Consider the following 24,492-nt stretch of genomic DNA (forward strand, 5'->3'; position numbering starts at 1 on the left):
TTCCCCTTCTCCTCAAGGAGTCAGCCAGGGGCCCTTGGGCACCCATAGGGAGGAGGACGAATAGGTGCACTCCCCAGGCCATCCATCCAGGTGAGTCCGGGAGTGCCCGGCCTATCCAAGTCCCCTCTCCCTGTGACCCCAGCAGCTCCAGCTCCACAGCTCAAGGAGGGTGCTACTGTCACTCAGCAGGACCCCCAAAGCAGGCCGAGGCCCTCCAGATCTTGGCCCTCCAGGGGATGCCCGCCAAGGTAATCACAGTAGCAGTCAGCAGGCTGCCTCCATCTCCACTGTAGATGTTTGGGGAGCACCAAGACGTAGTGGCAGGGTTAGAAAGGTTAAGAAGATTAATTGCACAGCCTGGGCATGGGTGTTAACATAATATTCAGTATTATAAATAAACTCAACAATGTCTCCCTGCCTATGGCTCCTTGTTCTGATGAGCAGTGTTCATGTCACTCAGATGTGAAACCTTTCTGCACAAGATAAAGGCAGGTGTCTCAGTCCAGGCCTTTTCCCTGTGCTTTGTGCAACCTTCAGACCAAAATAATGGTCCGGCCTCATACACATTAGTGAGGCCTGTACCTCGATGGAGCTTGTCATTGCTGCCAGAATGTTGTGGCCAGGTGTACCGAGTTCCGTCATTCACTCTGTGTGCTCTCAGCACCTTTAAGGTGGGGCCGGCCCCCATCTTGTCAGCACAGTGATGCTGTGCTCCTGAAGGCGTTAGGTGCTGAAGGCAGACAAAGGATCAGGTGCTTTTAAAGTTTCATGGCTGCATCTCTATGATATGACCTTGATCACAGAGCGCAAGCGATCTGCCCTCAACCAGACAGGAGTCAGACATTCTCAGAGGCCATGTGAAGATCTATGGGGTCTCCTCACTGCATGTCGTCATCATCCTCCATAAATCTAGCAGCTGTGAGGGCCTCGCGAGCGCACCTGCCTCGTCTGGCCAGTGCGAGGGCCTCATTGCCATCATTGTTGTCTTCTAGGACCTCCTCACCTCCTCACCCTCATTGACATCCTCCTCATTGGAGGAGACCTCTAGCTCCTCCATCTCCTCCTCAGCCAGCTCCCCACCCCATTGCAGCGCCAGATTGTAAAGGGCGCAGCAGACGACGACGATGCATGACACCCTCTGCGGACCGTATTACAGGGCTCCACCAGACCGGTCCAGGCACCGGAACCTCATCTTCAGCATCCCGATGGCCTGCTTCACCAAGTTGCGAGTTGCAGCATGAGCCTAGTTATACCTTCGCTCTGCTGCAGTCTGAGGCCGCCGCACAGGTGCCATCAGCCACAGCCTCTGCGGATAGCCCTTGTCCCCGAGGAGCCACCCCTGCAGCCCCAGTGGATCCTGGAAGACGCCAGGAACCTGTGACCAACTGAGAATGTAGGAGTCATGGACACTCCCTGGAAACTGTGCGCACACCAGTGAATGGAAGCCCTTGCAGTTGACATAGTGGCCGCTTGTTGTGCTGGAGATCTGAGCGCCATGTGAGTGCAGTCGTTGGCACCCTGCACCTGTGGAAAACCCGAGGTCTGGCCAAATCCAATCACTCTTGCATCCTGGCTCTCCTGGTCCCGGGGGAAATGCACAAAGTTGTGTACCCTCGTGAAGTTGGCATCTGTGACCTCATGGATGCATTTGTGGGTGGAGCCTTGTGAGATCCCACAGAGGTCACCTGTGGAGCCCTAAAAGGAGCCACTGGTGTAAAAATTGAGCACCATGGTCCCTTTCATGGCCACTGGCAGTGGATTCTGTCCATGTGGTGCCAAATCCCTCAGCAGCTGGCAGATGTGATCAACCAGTTCCCTAGACATGCGCAGTCTTCGGCGACACTGGTTCTCAGTGACCTTCAGGAATAAAAATGGCGGTGACACCCTGGGTGTCACTAGGCACCGACCAGCGACCACTTGCCGTGGCTCTTCAGCAGCATGTGCGGAAGCCCCAGCCACACCTTCTTCCAGAGGGGTGCTCCTCCCTCTGCACAGCCAGGTGCCTCCATCGCTCTCTTCTCCGTCTTTACACTCTGTATGCCATGAGGCACACAGCTGGTTCACCAGGCTCCATGCTTCTGATGTACTCCTCCTGCAGGATGAAAGTGGGTTAACTTGGGTGCTCTAAGAACCTCTCTTGGCTAAGTCTGAAGGCCTCTTAACCCATCCCGGAGAGTGCTGATCGCCACTTGGATGGCCAGAGTTTTGTGCGCTGCATGGTTGCCTGAAACCCCACCTACCTCTGCCCCACTCCACCTGACCGATTGGCTGCAGCTTTGCCCATTGGACTGCATGTTGTGTTCTCAGCTCAGGCGCAGGCATTCTCCTAACCCACACTGCACAGCTGCACTGTTAGCTTGAACCATGAGGGAGACTGGTCCAAACCTGAATGGTGACATTTCAAGGGGCTGTGAGCGCCTCCACCAGTGACTGATCCATGGCCAGCTTTAGCAAGGAGATTGTACAATGTGCCCAGTCAACCAACTGCAATCCACTAAAACGCTCATTAGTTTGCAGTCTGTGCCCAAGGGGTGAAAAGCTCTGAAGCACTTGGTGGCACTTTCACGCCCCTGCATTGCTTGAGTGGGCAGATAAGCTAGAGACCCGACTCCATGCATGTCAATGTGGCTGCGTCTGAACTGTCTCAGCTGCAGAGGAATGGTCACTTCATACAAGGTGTCCCTAATGTGTGGTTGCTTCCCTCGCCACCACTCCACACATGCTTGTGCACTACCTTCCATCGCAGGGCAGCCTTTGCCCCCCCCCGCCATCCCCAACACGCCTCAACCTTGGAGTCCAACAGATGACCCTTGCGTGCGCTGTGCAACGTTACTGTGCACTCACCTCCAAATTCCCCTCAAAGTGCAGCCCGCCAAGTGCACGCCTTATTGTGGGCAGCCGTTCCAGCGGGGGGTGGAGAATGAGTTGGGCAATGCTGGCCTTATAGTGATATGCAGATGTATTACAATGAAGTTCCCGATGACTGATGGCGTGATACACGGCCCACCATCGACGGGCTGAGCAGACAATTGCAAACTGGTTTCACGATGTCATAAAACCGCTTTCTGGCCTTCTCACCATAGTGTCTGCTCACGCCGTCAAGCACGCCCGACGCCAGCAGGCACAGAAAATTCCGCCCATAGGCTCTAAATTTCTGAAGGGGATTCCCTGATCTTTTGGAATTGATGCTATTTTTCCAGAGGGTTTCACTGATCATTGCCAACATTATGGTGCAGGATTGGGACAAGCCTATGGAAATACAGGGCAATTTTTATAACCCAAGAAGTTCTAGTCCGGGACTGAATTTTTACAAGGGTCTCCCTCCCTCACCCCCTCTCTCACTTTGGTGAAGCAACATGCGAAATGGCGTAAAAATCACTTCCATTGTTTCCTGGAGTTTCTATGACTCTTCGGCTGAAGTTATGGCGGGTGAGAAAGGAGAGTCATCATGGTATTTCACCCCCTTACCCTTCTTAAAAATTAATTTAAACTGCAGTTACATTGTGTGAATTGCTTTTGGTGAATGCTAGGGTTATAATGAAATAAAATGAGTGCTATAGAGAAAGAAAGGTACAGGGAAAACATACAAATGAATTCAGAGCATGCTTTTATCCTTAAGAAGGAGCTGATCTGAATTGTAAAGCAAGAAACTAAGGCTGTGATGGCAGGTTTGATTTATCTGCAAAGGCATGATCAAAAACTGTGATAGCACTTGAGGCTAATTTTTATCTTTAAAAGGAAGGACATTTGGAGGCTTTTGTGCAAAATAACAGAATGCATTTAAAATATCTTAGCATTTGCATGACTTCCATACTTGACATGTTTGACGGTGATGTACGCTCGTGGAAATGGTAATGTTCATTTTTGTTGTGCAATTACCTAAACACTGTTTGATCTATTTAAATGTGTCATGCTGTGTATGCCTTCTTGAATATGCTTAACTCTTCTTAGTGTTGCTTCAATTCTTCAAAATAAATGCAGATTAAAGTAAATTAGATGACATTTGTTTTTGCCTCACTAATGTGGCTCCTATGAAGCATTTTTCATTGTACTTGATGTTATGTATGGACATACAAAGTTGATGGGCAGGAAAAGGCCACCTGATCTATCACACCTGCTTCACACTAGGACGGTTGCGGTTATGATCGCACACTTCCTCCCTGCCCTCACCTTCTCAACACCCCGCTGTCATGTAATCTCCTGGGAAAGGCAAAAAAACCCATGCCAATAGTGAAAACATACTCTCAAAAATTCCTTTCCTACTCCCTCAGTGATCAAAACCAGTTCAGGAGATCACATGGAGCAAGTGTTATCTAACATGACAGATACTTTCTATATAATGCAATCTGTGCCCCAGTTGGGAACTGGCCAAGCACCTTCTTAAAGGTTTGCAGAACCCACACTCCAGCCAGCAATGCTGCACTCAAACCTAATCAAACATTTGGTACCAATGGCCATTGAACTCTACATATACCTTGATAGAAGAAATTGGATTTTCACAATATAAATTTCCTGTTGTCCTATAGGAAATTTACCATGGATCTTTTTGGATGGCAAAAAAAGAAAAAGACTTGCATTCATAAAGCTGCTCTCACATCTGGACACCCGAAAGCACTTTATGATAGTGTATTTTTGAAGTGTGTTTGCTGTTATAATGTAGGAAACACAGTTTGCCTACAGTAAGGTCCCACAAACAGTGATGAGATAATGACCGTACAATCTGTGTAAGTGAGGTTGGTTGAGAGATAAATACTGGCCAGGACACTAGAGAGTATTCCCCTACTCCTCTTTGAATGGTGTTATGGGATAATTTATATCCACCTGAGACGGCAGACAGTGTCTTGGTTTAGCATCTCATCTGACAGTGCAGCACTCCCTCAGACCTTCAGCCTTCTGACTCAGAGTGAGAATGCAACCACTGAGTGAAGGCTGACACCTGCTTGATTAGATTTCTCGTAATCCAGGGCAATGTGTCAGTGAGTTGAAGTAATTCTGGGTGGCTGATATTAGCTCCAGGGCAAGTCAAGGCAGATGATGTGATTCCATTGCTTTTTGCAGTTAAGCTGCTAAAAGAAATTAATTATGTTTTCCAGATTACTCTGTCACATAGATTGAAAAAAAATTTGATATGATGATTTATTGAATTGATAATAGAGGTTTCTGGCTTGAGAAATACTTTTAGTTAGATTTGAAAGAAATAGCAATTCAGAATTGTTATTTGTGAGTTAAATCTTTAGGTTTCATCACATCAACCACAGATGAGAGCATCTCTGATCGCTTCCTGGTAACACTCCACCCACATCCCCCTTCCAAATCCCAACCATACCTTCACCTGTATCCACCCCACCCCCACCAGAAAAAAGCAATCCCTCAACTCACGTACAACTATACTTTCAAGATCTCTTTGCTGCATTGTTTATCATAATGTTCCTGCACCTATTGATTTGCTTAGCCACATACTCACTCTGATTTGCTTAACTCACTTTGGTGCCATAATCCCCTATAAAACAATTACTCTCTCTCTAGGTATGACCCTCTTCACCACTAAGTGATGGTGGATAATTGGTTTAGTCATTCACTGCCAGATCTGGTTGGACCACATAAAGCACTATTGGATCCTGCTCTTTCTTCATTCATTAATGGGACGTGGGCACCACTGGCAAGGCTGGCATTTATTGCCCATTACTAATTGTCCTTGAGAAGGTGGTATGAGCCGCTTCTTGGACCACGGCAGTCTATTGGTACACCCAGAGTGCTGTTAGGGAGGGAGTTCCAGGATTTTGACCCAGTGACAAAGAAGGAATGGCAATATTTTTCCAAGTCAGCCTAGTTGGAGAGGAACGTGCAGATGGTTGTGTTTTCATGCACCTGCCAGCATGCCTTTCTAGGTAGTAGAAATTGCTGGTTTGGAAGGTGCTGTCAAAGGAGCCTTGGTGAGCTGCTGCAGTGCATCTTGTATGGTACACACAGTGTCACTGTGCGCCATTAGTGGACGGAGTGAAGGTGGTGGATGGGGTGCCAATCAAATGGGCCGCATTGTTCTGATTGGTGTCCGAGCTTCTTGAATGTTTCTGGAGCTGCATTTATCCAGGCAAGTGGAGAGCATTGCATCACACTCCTGGCTTATGCCTTGTAGATGGTGGCATTGAGGAGATGAGTTACTCACTGTGGACTTCCCAGCCTCTGACCTGCTCTTGTGACCATAGCATGTATGTGACTGGCCCAGTTAAGGTTTTAGACAATGATAACATTCAAGATGTTGATGGTGGGGGGTTCAGCCAAGGTAATGCCATTGCATGTCAGGGGTTGATGGCTAGGTTTTTTACTTGCTGAAGATGGTTATTGCTTGGGAATTGTCTGGTGCAAATGTTACTTGTTACTTATCAGTCCAATCCGGAATATTGTCCAGGTTTTGCTGCATGCAGGCACGGACTGCTTTAGTGGCTGAGGAATGGTATTGAATGCTGTGCAATCATCAGCGACCATCCCACTTTTGACTTATGGTGGATGGAGAACCATTGATGAAGCAGCTGAAGGCCGTTGGCCCTATGACCGGGTGGCTGAGGATCTCCTGCAGTGATGCGCTGGAGCTCAGCTATTTGGCTTCCAGAACCACAACCATCTTCCTTTGTGTTAGGTATGTCTCCAACCAGTGGAGTGTTTCCCCCCCAGTTCCCATTGATTTCAATTTTGCTAGAGCTCTTTGATGCCGCAATAGGTCAAATGCTGCCTTGATGCCACCTCACCTCACCTCTGGAATTCAGCTCTGTTGTCCATGTTTAAACCAAGGTTGTAATGAGGTCTGGAGCCAAGTGCCCCTGGCATAACCCAAACTGGTCATCGGTGAGCAGGTTATTGGTGAGTAAGTGTCACTCGCTAACACTGTCAATGGCGCCTTGTATCACTCTGCTGATGATTGAGAGTAGATTGATGCGGTGGTAATTTTTGCTTTTGTGGACTGGACATATCTGAGCAATCTTCCACGTTGTCAGGTAGAAACTGGTGTTGTAGATGCACTGGAACAGTTTGGCTAGGGACACAGTTAGTTCTGGAGCACAAGTCTTCAATACAATAGTCAGGGTATTGGTAGGATTCTAGCCTATTCTGTATCAAGTGTGTTTGGCCATTTCTTGATATCATGTGGAGTGAATCAAATTGGCTGAAGACTGAACCTGTTATGTTGGGGACCTCAGGGTGAATTGTCCATTCAGCAATTCGGCTGAACATGGTTGCAAACGCTTCAGCCTTATCTTTTGTAGTGATGTAGTAGACATCTGCATTAGTGTTTGTGGACCCTCCTTCTCCCATTAGTTGTTTAATTTTCCATCAACTTTCATGACAGAATGGAGCAGGACTGCAGGGCTTTGATCTGATCCCTTGATTGTGGGATCACAGAGCTCTGTCTGTTGCATTCTGCTCCTGCTGTTTAGTATGATTAGAGTCCTCTGTTGTAGCTTCACAAGGTTGGCATCTAATTTTTTAAGTATGCCTGGTGTTGATCTCACCTGCTAAAACTGCTTACTATTCCAGAATCATCCTGGAATATTAGGACATTTTGGCTTCTTTGTTCTACTGTAAACTGTCTTCTGAAGCTGCTCTCCCCTGTGTCCTCTAGCCCAACCTCCAAAAATAAGTATGATGAGCTCATGACTTCTTTGTGACTATCAAGTCAGTTGCCTCTTTTGCTTTCCTGTCTTCCACTAGCCCACTGTGACAAATTTCCTCTAAAGTTTTCCACTGCCCTAACTTGCATCACTCTCTGGTTTTCTTCTTATCGCCCCACATGCCCACTTCCAGCTCATCTTGTCTATGAGATCCAACTCCTGGTCCCTCAACCCTCAACTGACTACCTAACTTTCCTCCCTGGTCCCATGTTAGCTAATATTGTTAACAACTCTCCCTCCAGGTACTGCACCTCTCTCCTTTAAATTCGCTATTCTCACTCCACTCCTCAAAAACACAACCCTTGACCCCGCTGTCCTGCCATCCCATCTCTAATATTCCTTTCCTCTCCAAGGTCCTTGAATATGTTGTTGCTACCCCAATCCATCTTTTGGGAACTCCATATTTGAATCTCTCCAATCAGGTTTCCTCCCTTGTCACAGTACCAAAATGGCTCTTATCCAAGTCACAAATGACATACGATGTGACTCTGACAAAGTCTGCAGCCTTTGATATGTTTGGCCACACCATCCTCCTCCAATGCCTCTCCACTGTTGTACAGCCGGGTAGGACTCCACTTACCTGATTCCATTCTCATCTATCTATCGGGTTGTAGCCAAAGTATCACTTCGGAACAAAGAAACAGGAGTAGGGCGTTCAGCCCATCGAGCCTGCTCTGCCATTCAATTACATCATGGCTTAAAATCTACCTCAACACCACTTTCCTGTGCTGTCTCTGTATCCGTTGATGTCATTGGTATCCAGAAATCTACCAGCTTCTGTTCTGAACATAAACAGAATTACCTGGAAAAACTCAGCAGGTCTGGCAGCATTGGCGGAGAAGAAATCAGTTAATGTTTCGAGCCTTCATGGCCCTTCGGCAGAACTGAAGCATAGTTAGGAGAAGGGAGAAATATAAACTGGTTTAAGGTGGAGGGGGGAGGGGGGGAGGCGGCGGGGGGGGGGGGGGTGTGGGGAGAGACGTTGAGGGTGTGGTGATTGTGGAGATGAGCAGATAATCAAAAGATGTTACAGACAAAAGGGTCAAAGAGGTGTTGAAGGTGGTGGTGATATTCCATCCACGGTCGTTGACAGGGCCCTCAACCGTGTCCGGCCCATATCCCGTGCATCCTCCCACACGCCTTCTCCTCCTTCCCAGAAACATGATAGGGTCCCCCTTGTCCTCACTTATCACCCCACCAGCCTCCGCATTCAAAGGATCATCCTCCGCCATTTCTGCCAACACCAGCATGATGCCACCACCAAACACATCTTCCCTTCAACCCCCCTGACGGCATTCCGTAGGGATCGTTCCCTCCGGGACACCCTGGTCCACTCCTCCATCACCCCCTACTCCTCAACCCCCACTTATGGCACCTCCCCATGCCCACGCAGAAGATGCAACACCTGCCCCTTCACTTCCTCTCTCCTCACCGTCCAAGGGCCCAAACACTCCTTTCAAGTGAAGCAGCATTTCACTTGCATTTCCCCTAACTTAGTCTACTGCATTCGTTGCTCCCAATGCGGTCTCCTCTACATTGGAGAGACCAAATGCAAACTGGGCGACCGTTTTGCGGAACACCTGCGGTCTGTCCGCAAGAAAGACCCAAACCTCCCTGTCGCTTGCCATTTTAACACTCCACCCTGTTCTCTTGCCCACATGTCTGTCCTTGGCTTGCTGCATTGTCAGTGAAGCCCAACGCAAACTGGAGGAACAGCACCTCATCTTCCGACTAGGCACTTTACAGCCTTCCGGGCTGAATATTGAATTCAACAACTTTAGATCTTAAACTCCCCCTCCCCCCATCCCCACCCTGTTTCTCCCCCCACCCCCCCCCACCCCCCCTTTTTTTTCAATAATTTATATAGATTCTTCTTTCCCCACCTATTTCCATTATTTTTAAATCTAAAACTAAAACCTTATTAGTCTGTCCACCCCACCCCCACTAGAGCTGTACTTTGAATATCCTGTCTTCCATTCTTAATTAGCACTTTTCTTAGACAAATATCACCACCTTCAACACCTCTTTGACCCTTTTGTCTGTGACATCTTTTGATTATCTGCTCATCTCCACAATCACCATACCCTCAACGTCTCTCTCCCCCACCGCGCGCCCCCCCCCCCCCCCCACCCCCACCTTAAACCAGTTTATATTTCTCCCTTCTCCTAACTATGCTTCAGTTCTGCCGAAGGGCCATGAAGGCTCGAAACGTTAACTGATTTCTTCTCCGCCGATGCTGCCAGACCTGCTGAGTTTTTCCAGGTAATTCTGTTTTTGTTTTGGATTTCCAGCATCCGCAGTAGCTTTTAGCTTTTTGTTTTTATCTGTTCTGAACATGCTCATTGATTGAACTTCCACAACCCTCTGGAGTAGAGAATTCCAAAGATTCACCAACCTCTGAGTGAAGAAATTCCTCAGCCTTGAACAGTCTACCCCTTATCTTGAGATACATCCCCTGTTTCTTGACTCACCAGCCAGGGGAAACATATTGGGCCATAACTTCCGAGCCAGGGGGTTGTATTGGCAGGGTACTCCAAAGATTCCACCCCCCTGGAGGTTCACAGTTAGGGTTTGCATGGCAATTGCCCGGAAGTACAAACTTCCCCTGGTCAATTGCCCTGCACTGGGAACCATCCAAAAATGCAATTTAAATCACAAACCTTGGTTGGTTCCGACTGGGCTACATCAATAGCTACCCACAAAAAGTTAGAAGGATTAAAACCTCTTCTAACTCCTGGGTGACTATTGCACAGACCCATACCGACACCCCATGGGACTCCCCCCACCCCCATGGAACCACACCCTTCAACAGGATCTCCCCAACCCACAGGATTCCCCCCAACCCAATGTGGACTCTTTCCACCCCTGCCAGGCCTGACCCTCACCCCACCCCCTGAAGGCACGACCCGACCCGATCTCCCTCACGTCAGGCCCAATGCGACCCCACCCCAACCCCTGTCAGAGGCCCAACCTGACCCCCCTCCCCCCAAGGCCCAGCCTGACCCTACCTCTCCACAAAGGCCCTACCCGACCCCAGCTCCTCCTGAGGCCCAGCCTGAACCCCCGAAATCCCGACCCAGTTCAACCCCCCATCCCCACTAGGCCCTACCCGACCACCCGACCCAAACCCCTCCTCACCCCGTCACAACCTGGCCCCCTGCCCCCCAAACCCTACCCACTTACCTTATACACTTATTTTCTCCCTGGCCTTTAACTTGTTTATGACAACTAATGCCATAAAAAAGGGGGCATGACCTACTTGCATAGGACTGAGCTGCCCTTGATGCTAGGCCAGCCCCCCCCCTACCTTACTGGGGATGTACTGCACTGCCTGGATCTTGTCCACCTGAGTCGGAAGGTTGGACAAGGTAGGATTGAAAAAACCTTAAGGTAAAAAAACTCGGGGCGCAGTGGCAATCCAACTCTGACTACCACTCCGAGGTTGTTCAGGCTCCTTATCCACATCCATCCTATTGTGCCCTGTAAGAATTTTGTAAGTTTCAAGAGGTCACCCCTCATTCTTCGAAACTCTGGGGAATACACACCCAGTCTCCCCAATCTCTCCTCCGCCATCCCAGGGATTAATCTGGTGAACCTCCATTGCATTCCCTCTATGGCAATATATCCGTCCTTAGATAAGGGGTCCAAAACTGTACACAATACTCCAGGTGAGGTCTCACCAAGGCTCTATATAACTGCAGCAAGAGATCTTTACTCCTGTACTCAAATTCCCTTGCGATGAAGGTCAACATACCATTTGCCTTCCTGATTGCTTGTTGCACCTGCGTGCTAACTTTTAGTGACTCATGAAGAAGGACACCCAGGTACCTCTGGACACCTGCACTTCCCAATTTTTCACCATTTAAAAAATATTCTGTCTTTCTGTCTTTTCTGCCAAAGTGAATAACTTCAAACTTATTCACTTGTATGCCATCTGCCATGTTCCAGCCCATTCACTTAGTCCAAGTCTTCCTGAAACCTCCTTGCATCCTCCTCACAACTTACATTCCCACCCAGTTAGGTGTCATCAGCAAATTTGGAAATATTACAATTGGTTCCCACATCCAAATCATTTATATAGATTGTGAACAGCTGTGGACCTAGCACTGATCCTTACGATACCCCACTAGTAACTGCCTGCCATCCTGAGAATAATCTATTTATTCCTACTCTCTGCTTTCTGTTTGTTAACTAATTCTCAATCCATGCTAGTATATAATTCCCCCAATCACTTGTGTTCTAATTTTATTTACTAACCTCCTGTGTGGAACTTTATCAAAAGCCAATACACCACATCCATGGTTCTCCTTTATCAATGCTACAAGTAATATCCCCAAACAGTATTTCCCTTTCATAAATCCATGTTGGCTCTGCCAAATTTTACCATTCTTTTCTAAATGTCCAGATATCATATCCTTTATAATAGATGCTAACATTTTCCCTACTACTGACATCAAACTAACAGGTCTGCAGTTCTCCGTTTTCCCTATTCCTCCCTTCTTAAATAGTGAGGTTACATTTGCTACTTTCCAGTCTGCAGGAACCTTTCCAGAATCTATAGGATTTTGAAAGATAAACACCAATGCATTTGCTATTTCTCTAGCCACCTCCTTCAAAACTCTGGGATGAAGCTCATCTGGTCCAGGGGTGACTTACCATGGCTTCTGTTCCCTCTCCTGCACCATTACCTCAGGTGTTCTCTAAGGATCTATCCCTGGCCTCTTCCTATTTCTCATTATATGCTGCTTGTCAGTGTCATCGTTCAACAACATAGCATTAATTTTCACACGTACGCTGATGACATCCACCTCTTCCTTGCCATAACCTCCCCTGATGCCTCCACTGTTACCAAATGTCAGTTGCTCATTTGACATGCAGTACTGATGAGTAGAAACTTCCTCAAATTAAATGTTGGGAAGACTAAAGCCATTGTCTTCAGTTCCTGCTACAAACTCTGTTCCCTAGTTATCAACCCCATCTCTCTCCCTGGCATCGGTCTAAGGCTGAACCAGGCTGTTTGCAACCTTGATGTCATATGTGACCTGAGATGAGCTTTCAATTATTGTGCCATCACTAAGGCTGTCTACCTCTACCTGCATAACATCGCTCAACTCTGCTTCTGCCTCAGTTCACCTGTTGTTGAAACATCCATGTGTATGTTACCTCTAACACACACCTACTCAGCCTCCCACATTCTGCTTTCTTTAAACCTGAGGTCAGCCACAACTCTGCTGCCCATGACCTGACTCACACCAAGTCCTGTTCACCCATCATCCCTGTGCTTGCTAACCTACATTGGCTTCCAATCAAGCAGGGCCTCAATTTTCAAAGTTTCATCCTTTTTTTTAAGTCTCTCCCTATGTCTGTAATCTCCTCTAACCCCACAATCTCCCAAGATATCTGGGTTTATCTAATTACAGCCCCTTGAGCAGCCTCGATTATAATTGCTCCACTGGTGGCCATACATTCAGCTGCCTAGGTCCTAATCTCTGGAATTCCTTCCGTAAACCTCTCTTCCTCCCCAGGTCTCTTTCTTCCTTTCGGACGCTCCTTAAAACCTACCTTTTCATCAAGCTTTTGGCCATCTGCCCTGATATCTTCTTATGAGGTTCAGTGTCAAGTTTTGCTTCATAATACTCCTGTGAAGTGCCTTGCGATCGTTTATTCCATTAAAGGTACTATATAAAAACCAGTTGTTGTTGCAGAGCTATGTGGAAAGAACAGAGGAGTGGAACTAATTGGACAGCTCTTTCAAAGAGGGGGGAATGGCCTCTATACTGTATGATTCTATGACGTAACAGATGCTTTATGTGTCAGTATTACTGATATAATTCACCAGACAAGCTTTCAAATGCGTTAAGGTTTCAATAATAGAGTATGAATTACATTTGAATAGATTTATGGCTGACCCGTAAAATTTGACTTTGTTGTGGAGAAAGTGCAATCATCATTTCAGTTGTCAAGGTGAAGGCATTGTCTTAATGCTATCAGACTTGCTTGTCTGGTTTGAGTGAACTTTTGCCGCTAAATCTTTGTGATTTTGTTGAAAGATTATTCTTTTCTACGTGTGGTATGTCAATAAGAGACCTTACAAGAAGTTTCATTTAATAAACAATGGTTTAATTTTTTATTGTAGGTACTCAGCGCCGTCGGCTGATTCCAGCCCCTCTGCCCGACACATCATCCTTGGGACGAAAGCCAACAAGCACCACTGGGCAGTGGGTGGACTTGCCACCTCTGCCAGGCACCCTAAAGGAGTCATTTGAAATTAAGGTTTACGAGATTGATGATGTGGAACGGTTACAGAGACACAGGCAGGAGGAAAATGAGGTCAGTACATTTAGTACAACAAGTTTAGACAGTCTAAATTATGGTATCAGTGAGGAATGGCTGCTTAAATAGAGACAGAGCACAATTACATCCAGGAGATTGACTGCAATTAAATTACTATAATTATTAATTTTACAACGCATATGTTGGAGTGCCCTTACAAAGAGGAGATAAAAATAATTACTATTCACAATTAATCATGCTTAGCCAGGAGAGATGGTGTAACTGAAGAAAATCTATGAATATATTATGAATGAACCTTTACAGTCTTTGCCTGCTTTATCAAACTTTATAGCCATTCTATACTAGGATCATTAACTCCTTTACAGACGAGAAAAGGTGTGCTCTTTGAAATTATAATGCATCAGCAGTATTATAATCTGATTTGTTCTCAATTAACTAAGGATTACGCACAATATCTACGGTCATCTTACTACAGAATTTGTCACTATAACCTTTTTCCCCTTTCTTTCTTGTTCTTTGTCATTAACACCATAGGAACCTTTCCAAGATGTTGACAAGGTGAGAACTTCAGCAGATTTCTTGTCCTTAATACATTTTGTTTTCTTTATGATTTTATAGTAATGTTTAAAACGTAGAGTGGAAAATTCAAATGATTTGCAGCTATTTTGTTTGAACTGCGACAGAGGATGATTTCTGTGTGTCCTGACAGGGTCTATTGTACTTCAATACAAAACTGAAGATCTTGGAGAAGCGACAGCAGCGCATAAGAGAATTAAAGGCAAAGCATGAGTTATTGATGAAAGAGTTGGAGGATACCAAGAGCAGGCTGATGATGGATCCTGATAAGTGGAAATCAGAGTGTAAGTACACCAAATACTTTTCCCTGCTCTACTAACAAAACAACAAGATGGGTGGGCGTTCAGACATAGGTGTGCATTCTTTATATAAATACAAAGTTGATTTACTTTGCAATCAAAATGCAGATAGTAAATTAAGCAGCAAATATATGACGATACAGAGTGTGAAATATGCACGCATGCATTGAACCCCAGGAGGGAAACTATAAAGATAAAAAGGACATGCCTAAATGATTCTCTAGTTTTAAAAAATTATCATGCCACGCGCTAGTGATTTCAGGGTTAGATTTCAGGGTTAGACAAACCTCTGTCTAGTAAGCTTTCGCTTGTCAATACGCAAGGAACAAACTGAGGATTTTATGTAAATATGATCAATCAAGTAGATTGTTTCACAGTTGAAGAGCTCTCATGCAGACATCAAAAATGAGCAGCAAAAAAAAGAACAGTTTAAGCATTAATATGCACATTAGGTGGACAGCCAGCCATTCTTAATCCAAAGGATCATTTATGATTTTGAAAGAGAGCTCTGAAATCTGCAGATACGTGCTGAAGCTAAATTCCGCAGTTTTTGTTGAGATTTCTTAGCAGAGTCCTGGTTCTTCACTATGGAAAAAAGTTAGCACTTGATGTCTGATCCAAGAGTAATGGAAGGGTAAATGCCCAGCTGCATCAATAATGGCCCCAAGAATCCTTGAGCCCATTGTGATGATGTAGGAGAGGTTGAGTAGGCACCAATGACCCTATGCCTGACACTGTCAGATTATACACGGTCAACGAATTAATTTAATGCCAGTAATAGTTCTTGTTACAGTAGGGGTTTGTCCTGGGCACCCCTAAACGGGCTGAGGCAGCGGGGGTGGTAGGGGATGACTGCAGAAAAATTAGCCAGACAACTGCATGGGAGGCTGATAGAAATGATTCTTGGATCTGGTTGTACACCTCAGTGGGACCATTTCTGCATCTGCAGTTATCTGGATGCTAGTTTGTCACAGATGGCCAGATTATGAGCGATTAGGGAGAAGGAGCTGTGGGGCTTCCAGTGAGGAAGCAGTCCTGCCTCCTCTGAACGTCATTGGCCATTTTTGGGTTTGATGGTAGTATCACTTAGTGGAGGCGTCATTGCATAATTCCTCCTCTAGGCAGATGATTTCCTGTCCCTCTTGGGCCTATTCTGCCAGTGTTACCTGTCATCTACTAGACCAGGGGTTTAAAGGAAATTCAGACCAATGTGTTGGATGAAGCCATTATTTCTAAACCATTCATTGAAGTTCCCCTGATAGCTCAGTTTACTCATTAAGTAGCTGAACGATTAAGAACAGGTAAATTCAAGGTTCAGTTCCCAGTCTATAATGAATTAGGTTCCCAGGCAATATAGTAGTAATGATGCTGAAGTGAGCTTGGTAGGGGGAAAATCAGGCAAGATCTTGCTCTTAACCGCTTCCCAATGGTTTCTGCTGGAAGTGCTGATATGTGTATGTTGGGTAAGGCCTTGATAGTGATGTATCTTCTGATAAACAGCCACTAGCACTCACTATCAAAACTCACACATGAATAATTGCCAATTTGCCATTTTTACCCTCCTCAGCTAAAACTCCTTGTTCGCAGCTCCATAGTTGTTAGTTTCCCTTATTTAGCCATTATCCATCTGTAAGATTTGACATTGGCCTGCGCATCTACAAAACCTCAGTGAATCAGGAAGCTCTCATGTTCTTTAAATGGTGCACACCGGGATTAAGCAATAGGCTGCAGAACCTAATGAAACATGCCAAAACATAACACCTGTCTGGAAAGGAAAAGGATCCTTAACAAAATGTTAAAGAATTGTTAATATTGTTAAAATATTAAAGAACAATTAAAGAATTGTGATTGTGACTGTATTAATCTTGTTAAAAGATAAAGAAAAGTAGTGCTGCTAATTTGATACACAGTATATTTTACCGTCTGTTAATGAATAATCAATGAATAAGGCATGCTAAGTCTTTTAAAGTAACTGTTGCACAGTATGCAGAAGATGACTAATTCAAACTTATGACCTACTGTCACATTTACATCGATTCATGTAGAATAAGAGCCTTCATTTAGCATGCCATTGGTTTTCTGATTATTTGACCTGGATATACTGCATGGATAAAGAATAAAATTGGATAGAAGAAATAATTGAATGATGTTTCTTACGCAGTATAGATAATATGTATCTACTTTCTTCAGCGAGTGATTCTGCAAAGGATTTACTCTTGCAATTTGTTTCTTTAAATACAATCACTATGATTTTGTATTTTAAGAAAAGATTGTCTAGAATTTCTGTGGGGGTGAGGGGTGAGGAGGGTTTTCTAAACTCCTGTTATAATTTCAGTAGAAGCTTGGCAGAGCTCCCAAAGAAACAAATGTAAATGGTTAAAAGTGTTCCTTTAGGCCTTAGCATCAGGGTTTATAACCGGTCTTTTGCCAAAGTTACACTGGTGACCACCTCTGCAGAAATATTTCTTCATATACCTGTTGACTGTATTGCAGTGTCATTCACCTGAAAGTCTGAAAAGAGCGAGCTAAACAATGTGCTTGCATGGTTAACAAGAACAGCTATTTGAGAATTGGCATGGTGCAAACTGTGTAATAAAAAAGAATTGAACCCTTTTCTATCTCGCCTCTCCCACACATGTGCCAAAAGAGAAAACTTACTACTCCCTCTGTCACAGTGTGCCAGGATGTTGGGGTTGACCCAGGAAGTAAATTGCTAATCTCAGCTGTCAATGAGCAGAGGTTAAGGGGAGGGACGGACAATAGAAATCCTAGCCATTTGTGCCTGCTCTCATGCACCATTTAGTGGCTGATTACAGAAGAATATTGTCGGAGGTTGTGTCGTACCAACTTCTGCTGCCAATTAGTATGTAGCTAAAGAGGAGGCAAGAAATGCATTTTAAAAGGGGTAAGGAAAAAGAGATTGATCGTCCACAGGTGTTTCATATATTTGCTTAAATTGCAAATGTAATGGTTTTAAATTATAAACCTTTATGCACTTGTCATCTGTTGTTTGCCTGATCTGCTTGCACTATCTCTGCTAACAGTTGAGGTTGACCTAGACCTGGATAAGGAGTCCCTGGAGTACCTGGAGGCACTGGAGGAGGTAACAGAGGAGCTTGAACAACGTGTCAACCTATGCAAGGCAAGGATAATGATGGTGACCTGTTTTGATATTGGCATGATCACTGAAGTGAACGATGGACCGAGGGAAGTGCAAGTTTAAAGACGGCCACTGGTGGGAGAGCATAAATCCAGGTCATTCTACTGTGAAAGCAGCCAACGTCTGAAGCGAAAAAGATTTTAAGGAATTTGAGGGGAGGTTGGTGATGTGGAGACAGAGGAAGATGGCAGAGAATGTTGAGAGAGAGCTGATGTGGTGTCAGTGAATCTTGATGGTGAGCTGTGTAAATCAATACAGTGCCTCAGAGCTTAAACACAGTGAAAGCTTAAACTGTTCATGCGAACAATTTCCTTTCCCTGAAGGAAGAAAGAAGGCAACATAAACCAAGAAGAACAAAGAACTGAAAAACCTTAAAGTGCCTTTTAGGTTCACTTGATTTATTTGCATTGGTGCTAGTAAAGAAACCAGCATACCTAAGTAAACACTGAAACAAATTGCTTATTTTATATTGTATATTGTATTTATATGACATATGTAAAAAATTCATTGTAGCAAAGCAATAAGTAAATTATGTTCACATCTCTGACTTTGCTTTCTTGTCTAGAGAGCCGTTGATATGTTTTGAATTTTGGAATATTCCCTCGTACATTAATATCCCATGGTATTCTGTTTTACCAGTGTTTTTTTTAAAGTTTCATTAATTGAGGCATATTATAAAATGTAATGATTTTTTGGGAGACTTTTTTTATATGGAATCTTGTCTGTTTTTGAGCCACTTCTTTCTACACATTGCTATTGATGCAGAAGGGCAGAATGAAATTCCTAGTTTTCTAAACCAGTCATAAGTAAATCAGTAAAGAGGTCACTGTGCCAAATAATGTGAACTGATGCTAACAGCAGCAATTCAGTGTAGCCACAGAGAGACTGCATAGTGAATCCAATATTGTAAGTTATCAATGATCAAAATTTATATACTCTTTTTTAGAAACCAAAAACAGGTTTACAAAATAAATACAGTATTGATTTCTGAAATGATTGATTGTGTTGTTTAAAAATATTGCATCTCAGGATTTCTTCAAAAAAAAACAAATTTGATAGAAGAGCTATTTGAACATTGCATAAAAGTTTGTGTAAGATTTTTTTTTTCTTTTTAGTACTGGACAGCAGCCACTATTTGATGAATTATTGCCAAACAAAAACAATTTTACGTGATGAAATAATAAATACAGTATCACAATTCATTGTGAATGGTATTTTCTGACCATTTTATTTGTAAAGGTTTTTTTCAGAAGCTTTGTATAAATGTATATTATGGTAGTTGCATTAGCTTTTATCTGTGAATAAATTACATGTCCACTGGTATTAATATTTCTGTTTCATAGTTATAATTTTACATTGAGAAAGCATTAAGATATATATTGAATATTGCACTGACAGTCAAATATAATACAGCCTTTTAAAACCATGTTCTTTAGAATGTCCTAGTTATACTGTATTTTACCCATAGCGAGTAACTGGAGCGAAGTAAAATTCCTGACCATCTGAGATTAAGATCTATGTTAGTTTGGAAGAATCCAGGTATAGAAAGGTAAAGACTGACATGCAAGAAAACTCAAAGGATAAGAAAGGACAGTTGTAGTTCTCCATTGTGTATGGCACTCACTATATCATCCAGCTGCACTCTGAACATCATTAATATTTTGGCCTCTACTGCCCCACATGGTAGGTTATTTTCAAATAATTGTTCCTTACTGATGTCGGCAAGCTGGTTGTCATGCATTGGTTGCTGATCTTGCATTGCTGCTATCCTGACATTCTCAGGCCACAGATGGTGCTGTTATGGGATGTTAAGTGTAAACATGCCATTCTGCAGCAGTGTTATTTATCTTAAGAGGCACAAATATTACATTGAAGTAAGTAAGATAGCACAGAAACCAGCAAATAGAAATACCCTGAAACAGTAAATAAAGCCACAGGTCCCAATCCAGATTTGAAATCAGATTCCTAATTTCCTGTACTTTTAGTCAGGCATCTCTAAGGGAATAGAACCAATGTCCTCATGGGGAGGTACACTCGTGTGGTTGTGGAGAGTTTAAACTAAACTGGCAGGGGGATAGATACCAGTATAGAGAAATAGAAAAGAGGAATAAGGTGCATGAAAGAGTGAAAGTTTTGGATAGCACTAGAAATGGTGTGTGGCTTGGAAGGGAAATTTTAGCTGGTGGTGTTCCTATGTGTCTACTGCCCTTGTCCTTCTAGATGGTAGAGGTTGTAGATTTGGAAGATGCTGCCGAAGGAGGCGTAGCAAGTTGCTGCACTGCGTCTAGTATATGGCGCACATTGTTGCCACTGCATGCCAAAGGTGGAGGGAGTGAATGTTTAAGGCAGTGGAAGAGATTCCTGGCAATGAGCTACTCACTGCAGAATCCTAAGCTTCAGATCTGCTCTTGTAGAAGCAGTTTTTATATATTCTGCTGGCTAGTCCAGTTAGATTTCTGGTCGATGGTATCCCCCAGGATGTTGATAGTGGGGGATTCAGCAATGGTAGTATCATTGAATGTCAAGTGGAGATAGTTGGATTCTCTTTTGAATATGATTATTGCCTGGCACTTGTGTGGCACAAATGTTATTTATCACTTATCAGCCTACGTCCGAATGTCATCTAGGTCTTTTTGAATACGGACGTGGACGGCTTCAGATTTTGAGGAGTCACGAATGGTACTCAACACTGTGAGATCATCAGCCACTTCTGATCTTATGGTGAAACAGCTGAAGATGGTTGGGTCTAGAACATTACCGTGAGGAACTCTTGCAGCAATGTCCTGGGGCTGAGAGATTGGCCTCCAATAATCACAACCATCTTCCTTTGTGCTAGGTATGACTCCTGCCAGAGTTTTTCCCCCTGATACCCATTGACTTCAATTTTGCCAGGGCTCCTTGATGCCATAATTGGTCAAATGCTGCCTTAATGTCAAGGGCAGACACTCTCACCTCACCTCTGGAATTCAGCTCTTTACCCATGTTTAGACCCAGGCTGCAATGAGCTCTGGAACTGAGTGCCCTGGAGGAACAGAAACTGAGGAGCGCTCATCCTGGTTCTCCCCAAGAAAACCTTGTGTCTCCCTCATACCAGACATCCAATAGAAGATTGGATGGATGGAAGATGATAGGGGATTGGCTAGCCAACAGGAGACAGAGAGTAGGCTTAAATGGATCATTTTCTGGTTGGCAAGATATAACAAATGGTGTGCCATAGGGATCAGTGCTGGGGCCTCAATTTTTTACAATTTATATAAATGACTTGGATGAAGGGACTGAAGGTATGGTTTCTAAATTTGCTGATGACACAAAGATAGGTAGAAAAGTAAGTTGTGAAGTGAACATAAGGAAGCTACAAAGGGATATAGATAGCTTAAGTGACTGGGCAAAGATCTGGCAAATGGAGTATAATGTGGGAAAGTGTGAAATTGTCCATTTTGGCAGGAAGAATAAAAATGAAGCATATTATCTAAATGGCGAGAGACTGCAGAGCTCTGAGAGGCAGAGGGATCTGGCTGTCCTAGTGCATGAATCACAAAAGGCTAGTATGCAGGTACAACAAGTAAGAAAGAAGGCTAATAGAATGCTATCATTTATTGTGAGGGGAATTGAATACAAAGGTAGGGAAGTTATGCTTCAGTCAAACAAGGCATTAGTGAGACCACATTTGGAGTACAGTGTACAATATTGGTCTCCTTATTTAAGGAAGGATGTAACTGCATTGGATGCAGTTCGGAGAAGGTTTACTAGACCTGGAATGGATGGATTGTCTTATGAGGAAAGATTGGACAAGCTAGGCTTGTATCTGCTGGAGTTTAGAAGAGTAAGAGGCAACTAGATTGAAGCATATAGGGCAGAATTTTGCCCTTGGCGTGTGGGATCGGTGGGGGCAGGCGGGGGTGGCTGGGAAGCCGGTCACCGCCCGCGATCGATGGGGCGCCGTGATTTCATGCTGGCTGGCCAATTAAAGCCCGCCCAGCGTGATATGCGAGCGGGAGCACTGAGCGCTGCCTGTGCAGATGAGGGGAGGAGGGCGAGCAGGCTTAGGGCGCACTTCGCACATGCGCACAAAAGAGCACTGAAAATGTCCCTGAGGCACAGAGCTGCCTCAGGGAGATGAAGAATGTATTAAAAATGTTATTAAACAACAGGAAAAATTAATAAAATACGTCCCCTCATGTGGTTCTGTCACATGAGCAGGGACATGTTTTTAATTAAAAATTAAAGTATGTACTTCACTTGTATTTGCTTTTGGAAACCTTATTCCGCTCTTGGATGAAGTTTCCAAAAAAATGCAAAGGCCGCTTGGCCTTTTCGCCTGCCTGTCAACCGTTAGGCTGGACGGGCAGTGAGAAATTCAGGACAATTGATTGCTTAATGCGTTAATGGGCCTTTTATTTGTCGGTGGGTCACTGCCAGCTCTGGCACGTGGTCGCTGGCCGAGCTATCATGTGACTACGTGTTGACGTCAGCACGCTCGGCCGACATCAACGCCCGTCATTTCACACTTGGTCGGGTCGGGTCGGGCACGCTCCTGCCCGCCGAGCTAAAAATTCTGCCCATAAGATCTTGAAGGGTCTTGACAGGGTGGATGTGGAAAGGATGTTTCCTCTTGTGGGAGAATCTAGAACCAGGATCACTGTATAAAAATGAGGGGTCAACCATTTAAGACAGAAATGGGGAGAAATTTTTTCTCGCAAAGGGTCGTGAGTCTTTGGAACTCTCTTTCTGAAAAGACAGTGGAAGCAGAACCTTTGAATATGTTTAAGGCAGAGGTGGATAGATTCTTGATAAGCAAGGGGGTGAAAGTTATGGGGGTAGGCGAGAATGTGGAGAAATCAGAACAGCCATGATCTTATTGAATGGTGGAGAAGGCTTGAGGGGCTGAGTGTCCTACTTCTGCTCCTAATTCATATGTTTGTATCCTTCTGTCTCAAAGTGATCACCTTCAGACACCCACCGATGCACTCAGGTGTGGGGAAGGGGGTTTCCTGGAGGTTTTCGCAAGAAGGAAGGGAAGTGTCCAGGTTAGGGGACATCGAAACTTTCTTTGTGGAGTCCAAAGGAGCATTCCTGCACCTCCAGGTCCAACAAACACCATTTAGGAACTTACCTTTCAGGTCCTCTTCATACCCCCATCCTTTTCTGAAATTCAGGCCTGATTTAAAATTGCAGTCAGATTTTAATAACGTTATCAGACCCCCACCTGTATATTTAAAGACTTCAGGTGGGTGCCTTTGCAGCCTACTCATAAAAGGAGTTTAAAATCAGTGTGAGTACAAAGCAGGCAGTATATCAGTGCCCACCCACCTGGTTTCTGAGGGATGGGTAAAGTTAAAATTACCCCAAACCCCACCTCCAGAATCTGACTCTGAATTCAGGAACAGGCATGAGAAATAAATCTCTCTGAAGCAAGCACAAACTTGAGACAAGTTGGCCAAAGAATCCAGAAGTGTAACAAATTCCTTCTGTTAAAAGCGCTTACTATACATTATCAATCATCTGTAGGGCACACAACGTCTGGCCACAAAACTTGCCTAAAGCTGTCAAAATTTTAATTGTATATTTAACATTTTAAATTGCTATGTCAACATTTCCTATGCCATTTTGTTACGTCAAATGTCATGATGTAGTTGCAGATTCTAGCCATTAGATGGCATGATGGAGTACGTTTCTGCAGTCGTGCCCAATTCTGCCACTGTCTGGCACGTAAGAAGAAACTTAGATTCATCAGCTGATCAAGGGCAATATCACAGATAATTTACTAGTAATCCAATAAATGCACCACTGATTATGATACTCAGCCTGGTAAGGAAGATTTTATTCTAGGTTCAAACCTGGTCTTTGCTTATGTTATTGATGTCAGTAATAGGCATACTATAATTGGCCTCAACGTTCGTGGGTTAGTGAGGGGAAGAATTAGCTGCCGCTCAAGACTGGCATCCAGTGATCACAGCTGGAAAGTCCCCATGCAAGATGTGTGAGACCAGGCTGACTGTAATGCCCCATACAGTTAAATTGCATTAATTTCATGAAGCATGCCGACTTAAGTGAGGTACCAAAGACAAGTCAGCATCTGTTCATCTCTTAGACAGCATACCCATGAGAGGAGGGGAGGGATAATAGAACAAATCTGGCATTTTGGCTTATCAAAAGCTATAACATGTTACATTTGGACAATATTTTTTGTTTATTAGCTCAACACTAAATAACAGGATTCATAACTGTTTCTGGCATAACATACAGCATGTTTTTAAGCCAGCGCATTATACATCCATTACACAGGCAATGCATGACCAGTTTATGACTAATTAGTTGTTGTCGATATTTGGCTGTTGGCTGTTTACCCAATGCTTTAATATTTCTGGATTCCACTCTGTAACCATTTGGCTCATTACTAGGAAGGTAATGGTGAAGAGTGGTTCTGTGATAATAAATTTAATATACTGATGCAGTAGTTCTGACAAAGCTTCCACAAATGATGATAGTATTCTTTGTG

At 44.3% G+C, this 24,492-nt stretch overlaps 1 protein-coding gene across 5 annotated transcripts in view; it reads left to right on the forward strand.

Annotated features, from left to right (window-relative positions):
- LOC144693097 (kinesin-like protein KIF26A) overlaps window positions 1-19,322 on the forward strand; it is a 280,736-nt gene extending 261,414 nt beyond the window's left edge. For all 5 annotated transcript variants that reach the window (XM_078562489.1, XM_078562490.1, XM_078562493.1 and 2 more), the window contains 4 exons: window positions 13,801-13,994; window positions 14,493-14,516; window positions 14,668-14,818; window positions 17,878-19,322. In XM_078562489.1, the coding sequence (XP_078418615.1) occupies window positions 13,801-13,994; window positions 14,493-14,516; window positions 14,668-14,818; window positions 17,878-18,056 (548 nt within the window). In that variant the 3' untranslated portion in view covers window positions 18,057-19,322. The remainder of the gene's footprint in view (window positions 1-13,800; window positions 13,995-14,492; window positions 14,517-14,667; window positions 14,819-17,877) is intronic.
- Window positions 19,323-24,492: the final 5,170 nt, after the last annotated feature.

This window comes from Cetorhinus maximus, chromosome 18 (assembly GCF_964194155.1).
Source record: "Cetorhinus maximus chromosome 18, sCetMax3.hap1.1, whole genome shotgun sequence".
NCBI classification, from domain to species: Eukaryota; Metazoa; Chordata; class Chondrichthyes; order Lamniformes; family Cetorhinidae; genus Cetorhinus; species Cetorhinus maximus.